The 15,463-nt window shown below is 42.6% G+C and overlaps 1 protein-coding gene across 4 annotated transcripts in view; it reads right to left on the minus strand.

Annotated features, from left to right (window-relative positions):
* Positions 1 to 15,463, minus strand: part of ELP3 (elongator acetyltransferase complex subunit 3) — a 144,351-nt gene that overhangs the window by 54,471 nt on the left and 74,417 nt on the right. For all 4 annotated transcript variants that reach the window (XM_044939729.2, XM_025281384.3, XM_044939728.2 and 1 more), the window contains exon 10: positions 9,358 to 9,551. In XM_044939729.2, coding sequence (XP_044795664.1) covers positions 9,358 to 9,551 — 194 coding nt within the window. The remainder of the gene's footprint in view (positions 1 to 9,357; positions 9,552 to 15,463) is intronic.

Here is a 15,463-nt window from a genome sequence, read left to right on the forward strand (position 1 = left end):
TAGATAGCATCATGGACTCAATGGACATGAGTTTGAGCAAACTCTGGGAGATAGTGAAGGACTGGAAAGCCTGGTGCATTGCATTCCGTGGGGTCGCAAAGAGTTGGATATGACTTGGCAACTGAACAACGATAACAAAATGTACTGCATCCCAATTATACAAAGAAAGTTTTAGAAAAATAATGTAAGCCTGTTCATACCACATATATTGAAAGTGATTTTACAGTACCTTTATAAATGAAGTATCATTCTGTTGATGTAAATATAGTTATATTGCAAGAAAAATTAAATACATGGCTGAAAATTGAGAATAAAATATAAGTTCTGATAATTAGTACTATTCTACGAACTTTGTGGGGAAGACGCATAAAAATCACATGATCAAAAAGGAATGTACTGGATCAATGAACAGTGGGGCCACATTACCCCCACACCCCAGTACCACAAAGCCTGGTCAAGGATTTCAGTGACTCTTGATAACAAAAAGCAAGTCAATATAAAACAAACTTGAATCATATTAAGCAGTATATACAAAGAAAATACGTCAATAAAATGGTTAAAAAACAAGTAGCAAGATATTGTAAACTTGAATGAATTCCACAGTGTATGTGCTTTAGTTGTGTCCAACTCTTTGTAACTACACAGACTGTAGCCCACCATGGGATTCTCCAGGCAAGAATACTGGAGACAAATGCTGTTCCCTTCTCCAGAGGATATTCTAGGCCCAGGGATCGAACCCTGGTCTCCTGCATTGCAGGCAGATTCTTTACCGTTTGAGCTACAGGGAAGTCCATAGTGAGCTACACAAAAAACCAGAATTCTAATGGAAACGTGAAAAACAACATCATAGCTATATTAAAAACACAAAAATGTAAAAATAAAATGACAAAGATTTTATTTTTATATTAAAAATACTAGAAAATAATCAACTTCAGAATTAAGAGGGAAGTTGCTATATAAGACAGGGAGCCCAGCCTGGCTCTCTGTGGGGGAGAGAAGCAAGGGAGAGAGGGGATATATGTATAGCTATGGCTGATTCATGTTGTTGTACGCCAGAAACCGACACAACAGTATAAAGCAACCTTCCTCCAAATCAAAAATAAATTAAAAAGTTAAGTAAATTATCAGTCCCAAAGCATGAAAATCTGACCAGACAGCTAAACTCGAGATGATTCTCTACCAAAGGTCTTCACTGTTAGCAACTGAATCATCACTGTCTTCAAATAGAAACTGCCCAGAGATTCACTGAGGACATTACCAAGTTGGCATTTTTAAAGAGATTTTACTTCTTGTTTCACAGTAGTCTATCAGGTTTTAATTCACTCACACATTGGTAAAGTAATAAGAGTGTCACTTCAAAAGCTTAATCCTACACCCCCGAGAACTACGTGTTCCGCATAAACCCTGTGAGCGATGTACTGATAGAGAAAGACAGTCTGGCCTCTAGGATCAGAGCTGGGGCGGGAAGGGGGCGGGGGCCTCTTCTACTGTTCGATTCTCCAGAGAGCTATAACAGGGTCAAGACAGGAGAACTGGGAACATGGATGTTTCTTTAATCAGCTTCATGTCAGTCATGCATAATATCAAGACTTTCTCCTCCTATGCTCTTTTGATTGTCTAAAATACATACTCTTAATTCTTTCTGTCATGACCCCTTTATAGTTTTACTGGAGAGATTATATTTGCTGCTCCTGTTTTCTCAGAGCCCTTATTTTTTCAGTTGATGGTAAGCCAGGATAATGTCCCTCAGTGATATTTCATAAAACCAATAAAATAAAGCTTTTAATGTTTTAGCAATGTCTTCGTTGTTTGAGACTCACTGGTTACAGCACTAAGGAATTTAAAGATAAATACAGTGGGGAGGATGCAAACTCTCCATCTGATTTCCCATGCTATGCCTTGTTATTCTTGGCTAAAAAAAAAAAAAAAGCAAACTGGTGACCATGGCTGGGAAATGTCTATTCTGTGATACCTGTTGCCTCGCTTGACTGCTGAGAAGTAGTGTACTCATTTTTCTCTGGTGGCCCCAATCAGTTAAATGCAAAGGAAACTTTTCTTTTGCTGTTGTTAACACTACTTACTGCATCTCAAAGTCACAGAAAAATTCCCAAGTGCGGTACCAATAACTATATTCCTCAAGTATTTGAAAGTAAATTGGGAACAAGATGTCCCAATGGCCCCCCAGACTACTCTTAAGTATCTCCTACAACAAGGATATTCTTTTACGTAACCATAATACAACCACCAAAATCCAGAGACTGGCAGCGGCACTTTACTGCTGTCTAATCCTAGACTCCATCCCAGCTTCCTGTGAGCCTCTGGTCCCAGCATTCCCATCAGCTGATCAAACACGACTTTTTAAAAATTTGCGTTTCTATGTACGGTCTTGTGCTCTCTCTTTTTCTCAATAGATGGAGCGATGCTTCATTAACATTGAACTCACTCCTCAAAGTGGAGAAGGAAATGGCAACCCACTCCAGTGTTCTTGCCTGGAGAATCCCATGGATGGAGAAGCCTGGTGGGCTGCAGTCCATGGGGTCGCACAGAGTCGGACACGACTGAAGCAACTTAGCAGCATGCCTCAAATAGCTCATGTCTGAATGAAGCTAATCTGACATAGGTATTTTCTCCATAAGGCACAGTTACAGCCTTCTTGCATGCAGGAACACTATACGACACTTCAGTACGATGTTTAGAGGCCATTTCAAACAGCCACCTCACCAACAAGCAGCCCAGAATTGCAAAAACCATGCCTGTTAAATAGACTGTGAAAAGGACATGTCCACACACACATACTGTATTTGTTATCATTTGTTACAATTATTTCTATATCTACCGGACAGGTTGAAAACCACAAATTGACACCAGTATCCCCTATTCCAGAATACCATGTGGTATATTCTAATTTTTTCCTTTTTCATATTTGTAGTTCCATTTTCAGGCTTCCCTGATGGCTCAATGGTAAAGAACCTGCCTGCCAAAGCAGGCTTGATCCCTGGGTTGGGAAGATCCTGTACAAAAGGGAATGGCAGTATGCTTGCCTGGACAATCCCGTGGACAGAGCAGCCTGGAGGGCTACAGTCCATGGGGTCACAAAGAGCTGGACATTACTTAGCAACTGCACAACAATGACAAATTCTCTTTTCAGATAACAAAAAGCCAGCTCCATTACCCTTAATATTGTCTACCTACTAGATCTACCTCCTGCATGTTACTGACCCTTTCTTTCTGTCCTCATCTCTGGATCCCCTGGATACACTCTCCTCGCCCTGCTGACAAATGGTGCCAAGGGCAGGCATCAGCAAGAATGTCCCCCCTCACACCTGGGCTGCTCCAGCCTGAACCCCGCAACTGACTCCTCCACAAGAACACCCTCCTCCCCGTGCTCTGGGTCCCATGGCTCCCTAGATCTCCATGCGGATGCCTGCATGGCTCAGTACCTCCTAATGTCTCTTAGACTGAATTGTTCCAGAAAGGTGAAAGAGAAGGAGGAGAATGCAAATAATTGTGATAACTGAATTTTCTCATCACTATCTCCTTAGTAATTTTTTTTAAAAGAAATTGGTGTGTATTTATTTATTTATGGTTACATCATACAGCATGAAGGATCCTAGTTCCCTGATCAGGAATTGAACTTAGGATAATGGAGCATGGAGACTGGCATTGGGAGCACAGAGTCTTAACCACTGGACCACGAAGGAAGTCCTTCTCCTTTTTATTTTTAACTGTACTTTAAAAAAAAAAAAAAAAAAAAGATCATTAAGCAATTTAGGTCCTTATGGTGGGCCAACAATTATAAAAATTTAAGAAATCAATATGTTGTGGCAGAAATGTATAAACATTCTTTGATGTTGTTCTTGTTTAGTTGCTCAGTCGTGTCTGACTCTTTGCAACCCCATGGACTGTAGCCCATCAGGCTCCTCTGTCCATGGGATTCTCCAGGCAAGGATACTGGAGTAGGCTGTCATTTCCTACTTCAGAGGATCTTACCCAACCAGGGATCAAACCTATGTCTCCTGCATTGGCAGGTGGATTCTTTACCACTGAGTCACCTAGGAAGCCCAAACACCCTTTGACCTTTAAGCAAATCCATTATTTTACATCCTTGATGATTTTCCCATAGTTGACAGTTCTGCTGTATGTTATGAGTAGCACAGTCTTTGTGCTCAGCAGAGTACTAGTCACAGGACAGCTGACAGGACATCCATTTGTTAATCCCATTTGGCCTTTTACTGGTAATATTAGAATCTGGGTGGGTTTGAGCAGGGTGGTGGAAATGTGCCTTAACAACCAGGAAATGTAGGAATGGCTTTGTCAGGATTGTAGTAAATAGGTAACTTTATGGCTTTTAAATTTTATCTTCAGTGTTATGTTTCTAGTTAGAAAAAAAAGGCGGGCGTGGAACTTCCCTGAGCGTCCAGTGGTTAGGGCTCCACTCTTCCACTACAGTATATCCACAAGATGGCGGAGTAGAAGGACCTGTGCTCATCTTCTCCTTCAAGAACTCCAAAATTACAACTCGCTGCTGAACAACCGTTGACAGGACAATGTTGGATCCCACCAAAAAGAGATAATACCCCACATCCAAGGGCAAAGGAGAAGCCCCAGCAAGACGGCAGGAGGGGCGACACTGCATTTAGAAACAAACCCCATACCCATCAGAGATGCTCCAAGGGCTCAAACAAAACCTTGTGTGCACCAGCAGCCCCCACAGAGACTGAGCCAGACATGCCTGTGAGTGTTTAAGTGTCTCCTGAGGAAGTACAGGTCAGCAGTGGCCTGCTGCAGGGGCAGGGGCTCTGGATGCAACAGACTTGGGTATGCCATAAGCCCTCTTGGAGGAGGTCACCGTTAACCCCACCATAGAGCCGCCAAAACTTACACAGGACCAGGGAAACAGACTCTTAGAGGTCACAAACAGAACCTTGTGTGCACCAGGAGGCCCCACAGAGACTGAGCCAGACCTGCCTCTGAGTGTTTGAATGTCTCCTGGGGACATATGGGTCAGCAGTGGACTCCCGCAGGGGCAGGGACTCTGGGTGCAGCGGACCTGGCTGTGGCATACGCCCTCTTGGAGGAGGTTGCCATTAACCCCACCATAGAGCTGCCAGATCTTACACAGGACCGGGGAAACAGACTCTTGGAGGGCACAAATAAAACCTTGTGCACGCCAGGATCCAGGAGAAAGGAGCAGTGACCACAAGAGACTGACCCAGACTTGCCCGTGAGCGTCCAGGAGTCTCTGGCCGTGGCCTGCTGCAGGGTCGGGGGCACACTGCCTGCCTGGGACCTTTAGAAGGAGGTCGCCACTATCTTCATCACCTCCACGGTAGTTTGGCCTCAGGTCAAACAACAGGGAGGGAACACAGCCCCGCCCATCAACAGAAAATTGGATTTAAGATTTACTGAGCATGAGCCCATCAGAACAAGATCCAGTTTCCCCCTCAGTCAGTCTCTCCCATCAGGAAGCTTCCAAAGCCTTTTATCCTTATTCATCAGAGGGCAGACAGACTGAAAACTACAATCACAGAAAACTAACCAAACTGATCACATGGATCACAGCTTTGTCTAACTCAATGAAACTAGGGCCACCTAAGATGGGAGGGTCATGGTGGAGAGTTCTGACAAAATGTGGTCCACTGGAGAAGGGAATGGCAAACCACTTCAGTATTCTTGCCTTAAGAACCCCATGAGCAGTATGAAAAGGCAAAAAGGTAGGACACTGAAAGATAAACTCCCAGGTCAGTAGGTGCCCAATATGGTACTGAAGAAGAAAGGAAAAATAACTCCAGAAAGAATTAAGAGATGGAGCCAAAGCAAAAACAACACCCAGTTGTGGATGTGACTGGTGATGGAAGTAAAATCTGATGCTGTAAAGAACAATATTGCATAGGAACCTGGAATGTTAGGTCCATGAATCAAGGTAAATTGGAAGTGGTCAAACAGGAGATGGCAAGAGTAAACATCAACACTTTAGGAATCAGTGAACTAAAATGGACTGGAATGGGTGAATTTAACTCAGATGATCATTATATCTACTACTGTGGGCAAGAATCCGTTAGAAGAAATGGAGTAGCTCTCATAGTCAACAAGAGTCCGAAATGCAGTACTTGGATGCAGTCTCAAAAATGACAGAATGATCTCTGTTCGTTTCCAAGGCAAACCATTCAATATCACAGTAATCCAAGTCTATGCCCCAACCAGTAATGCTGAAGAAGCTGAAGTTGAACGGTACTATGAAGACCTACAAGAACTTTTAGAACTAACACCCAAAAAAGATGTCTTTTTCATTACAGGGGACTGGAATGCAAAAGTGGGAAGTCAAGAAACACCTGGAGTAACAGGCAAATTTGGCCTTGGAATACAGAATGAAGCAAGGCAAAGACTGAGTTTTGCCAAGAAAACGCACTGGTCATAGCAAATACTCTCTTCCAACAACACAAGAGAAGACTCTACAAATGGAAATCACCGGATGGTCAATACCAAAATCAATCTGATTATATTCGTTGCAGCCAAAGATGGAGAAGCTCTATACAATCAGCAAAAACAAGACTGGGAACTGACTGTGTTTTAGCTCATGAACTCCTTATCGCCAAATTCAGACTTAAATTGAAGAACACAGAGAAAACCACTGGACCATTCAGGTATGATCTTAAATCAAATCCCTTATGATTATACAGTGGAAGTAACAAACAATTTTAAGGGATTAGATCTGATAGACAGAGTGCCTGAAGAACTATGGACAGAGGTTTGTGACACTGTCCTGGAGGCAGTGATCAAGACTATTCCCAAGAAAAAGAAATGCAAAAAGGCAAACTGGTTGTCTGAGGAGGCCTTACACATAGCTGAGTAAAGAAGAGAAGTGGAAGGCAAAGGAGAAAAGGAAAGATATACCCAATTGAATGCAGAGTTCCAAAATAGCAAGGAGAGATAAGACAGTCTTCCTCAGTGATCTATGCAAAGAAACAGAAGAAAACAACAGAATGGGGAAAGACTAGAGATCTCTTCAAGAAAATTAGAGCTACCAAGGGAACATTTCATGCAAAGATGGGCACAATAAAGGACAGAAATGGTATGGACCTAACAGAAGCAGAAGATATAAAGGAGCATACACAGAAGAAATATACAAAAAAGATCTTCATGACCCAGATAAGCACAATGGTATGATCACTCAACTAGAGCCAGACATCCTAGAAAGTGAAGTTAAGTGGGCCTTAGGAAGCATCACTATGAACAAAGCTAGTGGAGGTGATGGAATTCTAGTTGAGCTATATCAAATCCTAAAAGATGATGCTGTGAAAGTGCTGCACTCAATATGCCAGCAAATTTGGAAAACTCAGCAGTGGCCACAGGACTGGGAAAGGTAAATTTTCATTCCAATCCCAAAGAAGGGCAATGCCAAAGAATGTTCAAATTATTGCACAATTGCACTCATCTCACATGCTAGTAAAGTAATGCTCAAAATTCTCCAAGCCAGGCTTCAATAGTACGTGAACTGTGAACTTCCAGATGTTCAAGCTGGATTTAGAAAAGGCAGAGGAACCAGAGATCAAATTGCCAACATCTGCTGGATCATCGAAAAAGCAAGAGAGTTTCAGAAAAACATCTACTCCTGCTTCATTGACTATGTTAAAGATTTGACTATGTGGATCACAACAAAGTGTGGAAAATTCTTAAAAGAGATGGGAATACCAGACCACCTTACCTGCCTCTTGAGAAATCTGTATGCAGGAAAAGAAGTAACAGTTAGAACTGGACATGGAACAACAGACTGTTTCCAAATCGTGAAGGCTATATATTGTCACCCAGCTTATTTAACTTATATGTAGAGTACATCATGCAAAATGCCAGGCTGGATGAAGCACAAGCTGGAATCAAGGTTGCCAGGAGAAATATCAATAATCTCAGATATGCAGATGACACCACCCTTATGGCAAAAAGCGAAGAAGAACTAAAGAGCCTCTTGATGAAAGTAAAAGAGGAGAGTGAAAAAGCTGGCTTAAAACTCAACATTCAGAAAACTAAGATGATGGCATCTGGTCCCATCACTTCATGGCAAATAGATCAGGAAACAATGGAAAGAGTGACAGACTTTATATTTCGGGGCTCCCAAATCACTGCAGATGGTGACTGTAGCCATGAAATTAAAAGATGCTTGCTCCTTGGAAGAAAAGCTATGACCCACCTAGACAGCATATTAAAAAGCAGAGACATTACTTTGCCAACAAAGGTCTGTCTAGTCAAGGCTATGGTTTTTCCAGTAGTCATGTATGGAGCTGGACTATAAAGAAAGCTGAGTGCCGAAGAATTGATGCTTTTGAACTGTGGTGTTGGAGAAGACTGTTGAGAGTCCCTTGGACTGCAAGGAGATCCAACCAGTCCATTCTGAAGGAGATCAGTCCTGAATATTCATTGGAAAGACTGATGTTGAAGCTAAAACTCCAATACTTTGGCCACCTGATGCGAAGAACTGACTCATAGGAAAAGACCCTGATCCTGGGAAAGATTGAAGGCGGGAGGAGAAGGGGACGACAGAGGATGAGATGGTTGGACTGCGTCACCAACTCAATGGACATGAGTTTGAACAAGCTCTAGCAGTTAGTGATGGGTAGGGAGGCCTGGCATGCTGCAGTCAACGGGGTCGCAAAGAGTCGGACATGACTGAGTGACTCAACTGAACTAAATAAAGTTCCACTGCAGGGGGCGTGGTTCTGATCCCTGATCAGGGAACTAAAATCCTGCGTGCCTCACAGCACAGACAAGAAAAAAAAAACCAAACCGTGATTGTAAACGAGATCTCAGATTCTGTCTCCTAGAAAAAACATTTCAGATGATTTCCTTCATGCCAATAGGAATAGGTCACTCTTTCTCCATACTTACATTAATATCAGTGAAGAATGCCTGTTGCTCTTGTTTCAGAGGCTCTAGGACAGGGATAACACACACATGGCCAGTGTGTCCTCTCACACTCAGTATAGGATCTGGGTTGCAGCAGATCCAGAAGAGGAAACACTGATTGAGATCACAGGCTCCTTCAACCCAACACCACACTGCTGACCATCACCCTCCACCCATGTCCTGGCTCATGAATGAGTGGAGGAATGAACACATGGATACAGATGACACTAGCAAAGCAGCTTGGACACCTGTCCTATCCCCAACCCCTCTATATACAGAGAACATTCCTGGTGTCCCATTTGTTCCCAGACCCTCTGTCTACAGACAGCATTCCTGGTGTCCCATTTGTAATGAAAAAAAATTCAAATCCATCAATTTTCAATGACACTTTTCTCATTAGACACTGTGGATAGACAGACTTGTCAGTAATGACTGTGGGCATGAAAGGTAACATACTACCTCTGCACGCGGTACACTCGAGTCCACGGGGGCACGAGGGCCAGGATCCGGGCCACCAACTCGATCAGGTCGCTGGGGGAATAACTCTTGTATCTTCCTGACTTCCACAGCTCATAGAGCCCTGTCCCACGAATCACCAAGGTAGGGTAGAGTTTCAAACCGTCAGGACGGAAAGCTGGGTTCTCGAAAAACTCCTGTGGAGAGGGAAAATGAGCTCCATTAGTTACATGGAGATTACCCACGGTGAAGCTTCCATCCTGGGCCGACTTCTCTCACACACCTGCCTGGTCCCTAGACTACTTTCCATCAAGCGCGGGGAAACAGAACAGAAACTCACTGTTTTTACAGTCTCACGGGAGCAAGACACTTGGGTGCTGGGTGCCCGAGCCCTGGCTGACCCAGCTCCTGGCCACTGCTAAGGTGTCATCGCCCGCCAGCCTCCCCACCTTGCCTTCCTGCCGTGGCAAAGGCAATTTCCTCTGCCTGGAAATCTTATCAGGTTTTCTTCATCTAGCTCACCTTTAGGTCTCAGCTCGAATGCCAATTCTTCAACGAGGTCTTACTGACCTTCAAATACAAGTTGCTTCACTTAAATTTTTTTTGGGGGAGGGGGGAGCAGAATTCTGTATTATTGCTTTTTTAACATCATCACACTGACGATTCATCTGATGCCTGCCTTTACCTCCAGACTGTAATCTCCTTTAATAATGAAGTATACTTAAAAGTGACTTTTAAAAGTGACACAGATCATTATCTGGGCTGCAAAACCTACAGTGTTTCCTGTGTGGCCCTCTGCAGAGAAAGTATGCCGACCCCTGGGTGTGACTGTGTTGCTCTCAGGCCAGCGGGCGCCGTTCCCAACCCAGAAGACACACACAGCCCATGTGTCACCTGGATGCTGAGCGGTACAGCTAGTTCATCTCTTTTGACACAGTCATTTCCTGCATTGTATCACCCCAGCTGGCTTATTTCTTTACTTGGGATGAAGCAAGGAGACATCAAGCCTTCTCCTTTCTATGATTTTGCACTGCAAATCTGCTCTTATCTAGATTCCACTTGACACGTGATGGAGGAATTAAAGTGGATTCATATAGTTCCCTCTCACCCCAACCTGGCATTAGTGTCTAAATGGCCAGAGTACTGTATCTTGTGAATGGAGTAAATGCTTTCTATCTTGTGCTGTTATTACTCCAGAGCTTCCCATTGTGTAACTTGCTTTCCAAAGAGATAGAACTACTGAGTTTCGATCTCTCTCATTGATTCCTATTATCATCTTAAATGCTGTAATCTTTGTGCACCATTGGCTCTGAGGGACAGTCTGCTGTATCTGCATGTAATTTTCCCTGTAACATTTCTATTTTAAAGAGTCATCCAGTCTTTAATAAATATTCTATAGCCATCCACAGACAGTATGTATGCAAGTCACTCTCCACCTGGTCTGCATCCATACGGGGAACATAGGATTTCAGCAAAGTACTTCTGGCTACTTGCATAATAAATTTAGGAGATATAAGGGCTGATATAATCCTTTCATAAGAATGATGATAGATGGAATTGGCGCAGGATTTCTGGTAAACACAGAGAATTGAAATATGTGTTTCTTTCCTTTCCTTCCAAAATCACATTAAAATAACAGGAAATAATTTTTTTTAAAGCATAAACTCGGAGGAACAAAGGGAACATCAGACGAGAGAGGAGGAGGAATAAGTGATGGCAGTAAATTTCTGGAAGACAGAAAATGGAAGATTGGGAAATGACTGCAAATGAAGAAAACTGCAAACAAACTACCTGCAAAGGAGGGTATGGAGGAAAGGGCAGCTCAGCCACACAAGAGTCCCAGGAAGGCACGTAAATCAGAAACCGCAGGCATCAGGCAGGAGAGAAGACGGCACTGGATCAAAGTCTTTTCACAGATTTATCTCTAATTCCCCTAAGTTCTGAGTCCTTCTACAGGCAGTCACCTGCCCGTTTGTTCCCTGGAGAAACTAGAAAGCTGCTGGACTCTGAGATGACAGGTGCAAAGGAAGATGTGAGTGAGGATCAGAGCTTGAAAACAAGGAGATTAAGTGAAAGCCAGCATGGTAAATGGTGGGCCTCACCCTGCTCCCTGGACACTAGTAACCAGTTTGCTGTGACCTACACACACATCCCCCACAGCCCCCAAGAGAAAGCTGGAGAGTTTGTCTCTGGATTAAATAAATGGTCCTAAATAAGAGTTCAGGGTACTGACATTTGGGAATCCCCTATAGAAAGGAAGGCTGATTACTGTGAGGTATACCATCAACAAGCCACAAAGAGTTTGTGATCTAGTTTTTCAGCTCCTCACCTTTAAGGCATGACTATTTAGCTAACGATTACCAGATACTTGGGGGGAAGTCTAAAACAGGAAAGGCAGACCAAACAAAAAGAAACAGAGGAACTTGGAGGAAACAGAGGCATCACTGAAGGAAAAATAAAACCTTAAAAAACAAACTATAAGTCCTTTAGAGAGAGAAGATCTAGTACATCCATAAAGGGCTTCCCAGGTGGCAAAGAACTTGCCAACGTAGGAGACGCAAGAGACGTAGGTTTGTTTGATCCCTGGGTCAGGAAGATCCCCTAGAGAAGGAAATGACAACCCACTCCAGTACTTTTGCCTGGAAAATTCCATGAACAGAGGAGCCTGGAGTGCTACAGTCCAGGGGGCCACAAAGAGTTGGACATGATTGAGCGCGCACGCGCACACACACACACATAAAACAAGAGGATGCTAGAGAACTGAACTCACAATAAGAATATAAGAAAGAACTCTTGGAAATTAAAACTATAACAAAAACATCTAATAGAAAAGTTGAAAGATAAAGTGAGAAAATAATAAGAAAGCAGGAAAAAAAAAGACAAAAGCAGAAAAGATAAGAATTCAGATAATCAACCTGGGAGATCCAACATTACTAATACGAGTTTTAGAAACAGAACACAGAAAATGAAACAGGAAAAAGTATCCCATAGTACAAAGAAATTTCTCAGAAGACTGGATCAAAATATAGCATGATTAATTAAAAAAAACTCTCTTAAGATACACCACTGTGATACATCACTTTCTCCAGAGTGAAAAAAACCCAGGTTATATATATTGTAGTTTTTAAGGAATAAGGAATATAGTATTAGGAATAAGAATGACAATATGCTTCTTAGCAGCACTAGAAGAGCTACAAGACAATGGTGCAATGTATTTTAAAAAAGAAAAAAAGGAGGGAAAATGGCTTTATAGAATTCTGTTAAGTGTGAAGATGGAAGACAGAATAGAGACATTCTTGAACATGTAAAAGGCTTACTTTCCATGATGAATCCTTTCTTAGGAAGCTGCTGGAGAATGTGTTTTAGTAAAGGAAGTGTTGAAGTGTGAAGTATTAGTTGTTCAGTCGTGTCTGCCTCTTTGCAACACCATGAACTATAGCCCTCCAGGCTCCTCTGTCCATGGGGATTCTTCAGGCAAGAATACTGCAGAGGCTTGCCATTTTCTCCTCTAGGGGATCTTCCCAACCCAGGGATCAAACCCGGGTCTCCCGCATTACAGGCAGATTCTTTATCATCTGAGCCATCAGGGAAGCCCAAGTAAACCAATAAAAGTAAAGGAATAAACCAATAAAAAGGATTAATTTGGTTTCCAAAACAAAGGTTCTGACTGTAGAGAGTCAGAAGAGGAGCCCTAAGGAAGACACCTGTGAACTAGACAGAGAATTGCCAGTCCAGGTTGGAGCTGGAAGATTAAATATCCAAGAGTTATATCTTGAGTCTAAAAACAGAACTTAGAGTATCTGACAGGGTTGGCCAGTGACAGAGGGGCTTTAACACTGAACAGGCACATTTGAAGGTTACAGAACTTGGAGAACTAATAAGCAAGAAAAAAAAAGAAATGATTTTATAGTTAACTGGAAGAAAAACAAAGTGTTACTTAAGAAAAGAACGTAAGTATGATATATTGGCTTCCCCAATGGCTCGGTGAGTAAAGAATCCATCTGCAATGCAGGAGACACAGGAGATGTTTGATCCCTGGCAGGGAAGATCCCTTGGAGAAGGAAATGGCAACCCACTTCAGTATTCTTGACTGGGAAATTCCATTGACAGGGGAGCCTGGCAGGCTACACCCCATGGGGTCACAGAGTCGGACAAGACTGAGAGACTAAGCACATGGTATATTACGTGGATGCATCTGAATAATAATAATTTATGTAAAAACTGAAATGCAAAAATTGACTACTAACGTAACTAAAATAATGAGCTACAATATTGAGAGAATAGGAGGAGAATTAAAATCATGAACTCTTTAACTCTCGTAACAGTAATACATGAAACAATGGACTGATTCAAAATTGGGAAAGGGAACTTTTCATGCAAAGATGGGCACAATAAAGGATGGAAATGGTAAAGATCTAACAGGAGCAGAAGAGATTAAGAAGAGGTGGCAAGAATACACAGAACTATACAAAAAAGGTCTTCATGACCTGGATAACCATGATGTGTGGTCACCCACTTAAGAGCCAGACATCCTGGAATGTTAAGTCAAGTGGGCCTTAGGAAGCATTACTACGAACAAAGCTAGTGAAGGTGACGGAATTCTGGCTGAGCCATTTCAAATCCTAAAGGATGATGCTGTTAAAGTGCTGCACTCAATACACCAGCAAATTTGGAAAACTCAGCAGTGGTCACAGGACTGGGAAAGGTCAGTTTTCATTCCAATCCCAAAGAAGGGCAATGCCAAAGAATGTTCAAACTACTGCACAGTTGCACTCATTTCACACTCTAGGAAGGTAATGCTCAAAGTCCTTCAAGATAGGCTTTAACAGTACGTGAACCGAGAACTTCCGGATGTACACTGGGTTTAGAAAAGGCAGAGGAACCACAGATCAAATTGCCAACATCCACTGGATCATAGAAAAATGACAGAATTCCAGAAAAACATCTACCTCTGCTTTACTGACTACACTAAACCCTTTGACTGTGTGGATCACAACAAACTGTGGAAAATTCTTAAACAGATGGGAATACCAGACCACCTTACCTGCCTTCTGAGAAACCTGTAGGCAGGTCAAGAAGCAACAGTTACAACTAGACATGGAACAATGGACTGGTTCCAAATTAGGAAAGGAGTATGTCAAGGCTGTATATTATCACCTTGCTTATTTAACTCCTATGCAGAGTACATCATGCAAAATGCCAGGATGGATGAATCACAAGCTGGAATCAAGATTGCTAGCAGAAATATCAATAACTTTCAGATATGCAGATGACACCACCCTAATGGCAGAAAATGAAGAGCAGCTAAAGAGCCTCTTGATGAAAGTGAAAGAGGAGAGTGAAAAAGTTGGCTTAAAACTCAACATTCAAAAAACTAAGATCATGGCACCTGGTCCCATCACTTCATGGTAAATAGATGGGGAAAAATGGAAATGGTGAGACTTTATTTTCTCCAAAATCACTGCAGATGTTGACTGCAGGCATAAAATTAAAAGATACTTGCTTCTTGGAAGAAAAGCTATGACCAACTTAGACAGCATATTAGAAAGCAGAGACATTACTTTACTGGCAAAGGTCCATACAGTCAAAACTAAGGTTTTTCTAGTAGTCATGTATGGATGTAAGAGTTGGACCATAAAGAAGGCAGAGCACCAAAGAACTGATTCTTTCAAACTATGGTGCTGGAGAAGACACCTGAGAGTCCCTTGGACAGCAAGGGGATCAAACTGGTCAATCCTAAAGGAATATTCACCAGAAGGACTGATGCTGAAGCTGAAGCTTCAATACTTGGAGCACCTGGAAGGTCTGATGCTAAAGCTGAAGCTCCAATACTTTGGCCACCTGATGTGAAGTGCCAATTCATTGGAAAAGACCCTGATGCTGGGAAAGACTGAGGGCAGGAGGAGAAGGGGATGACAGAGGATGAGATGGTTGGATGGCATCACCGACTCAGTGGACATGAGTTTAAGCAAACACCAGGAGTTGGTGATGGACAGGGAAGCCTGGTGTGCTATAGTCCATGGGGTCGCAAAGAGTCAGACACAACCGAGCGACTGAACAACAACAAGAGTAGGACAAGAGATTCTCTCTACTGATGCTCAGGAGAAAG

Source organism: Bubalus bubalis, chromosome 3, assembly GCF_019923935.1.
Source record: "Bubalus bubalis isolate 160015118507 breed Murrah chromosome 3, NDDB_SH_1, whole genome shotgun sequence".
Lineage (NCBI taxonomy): Eukaryota > Metazoa > Chordata > Mammalia > Artiodactyla > Bovidae > Bubalus > Bubalus bubalis.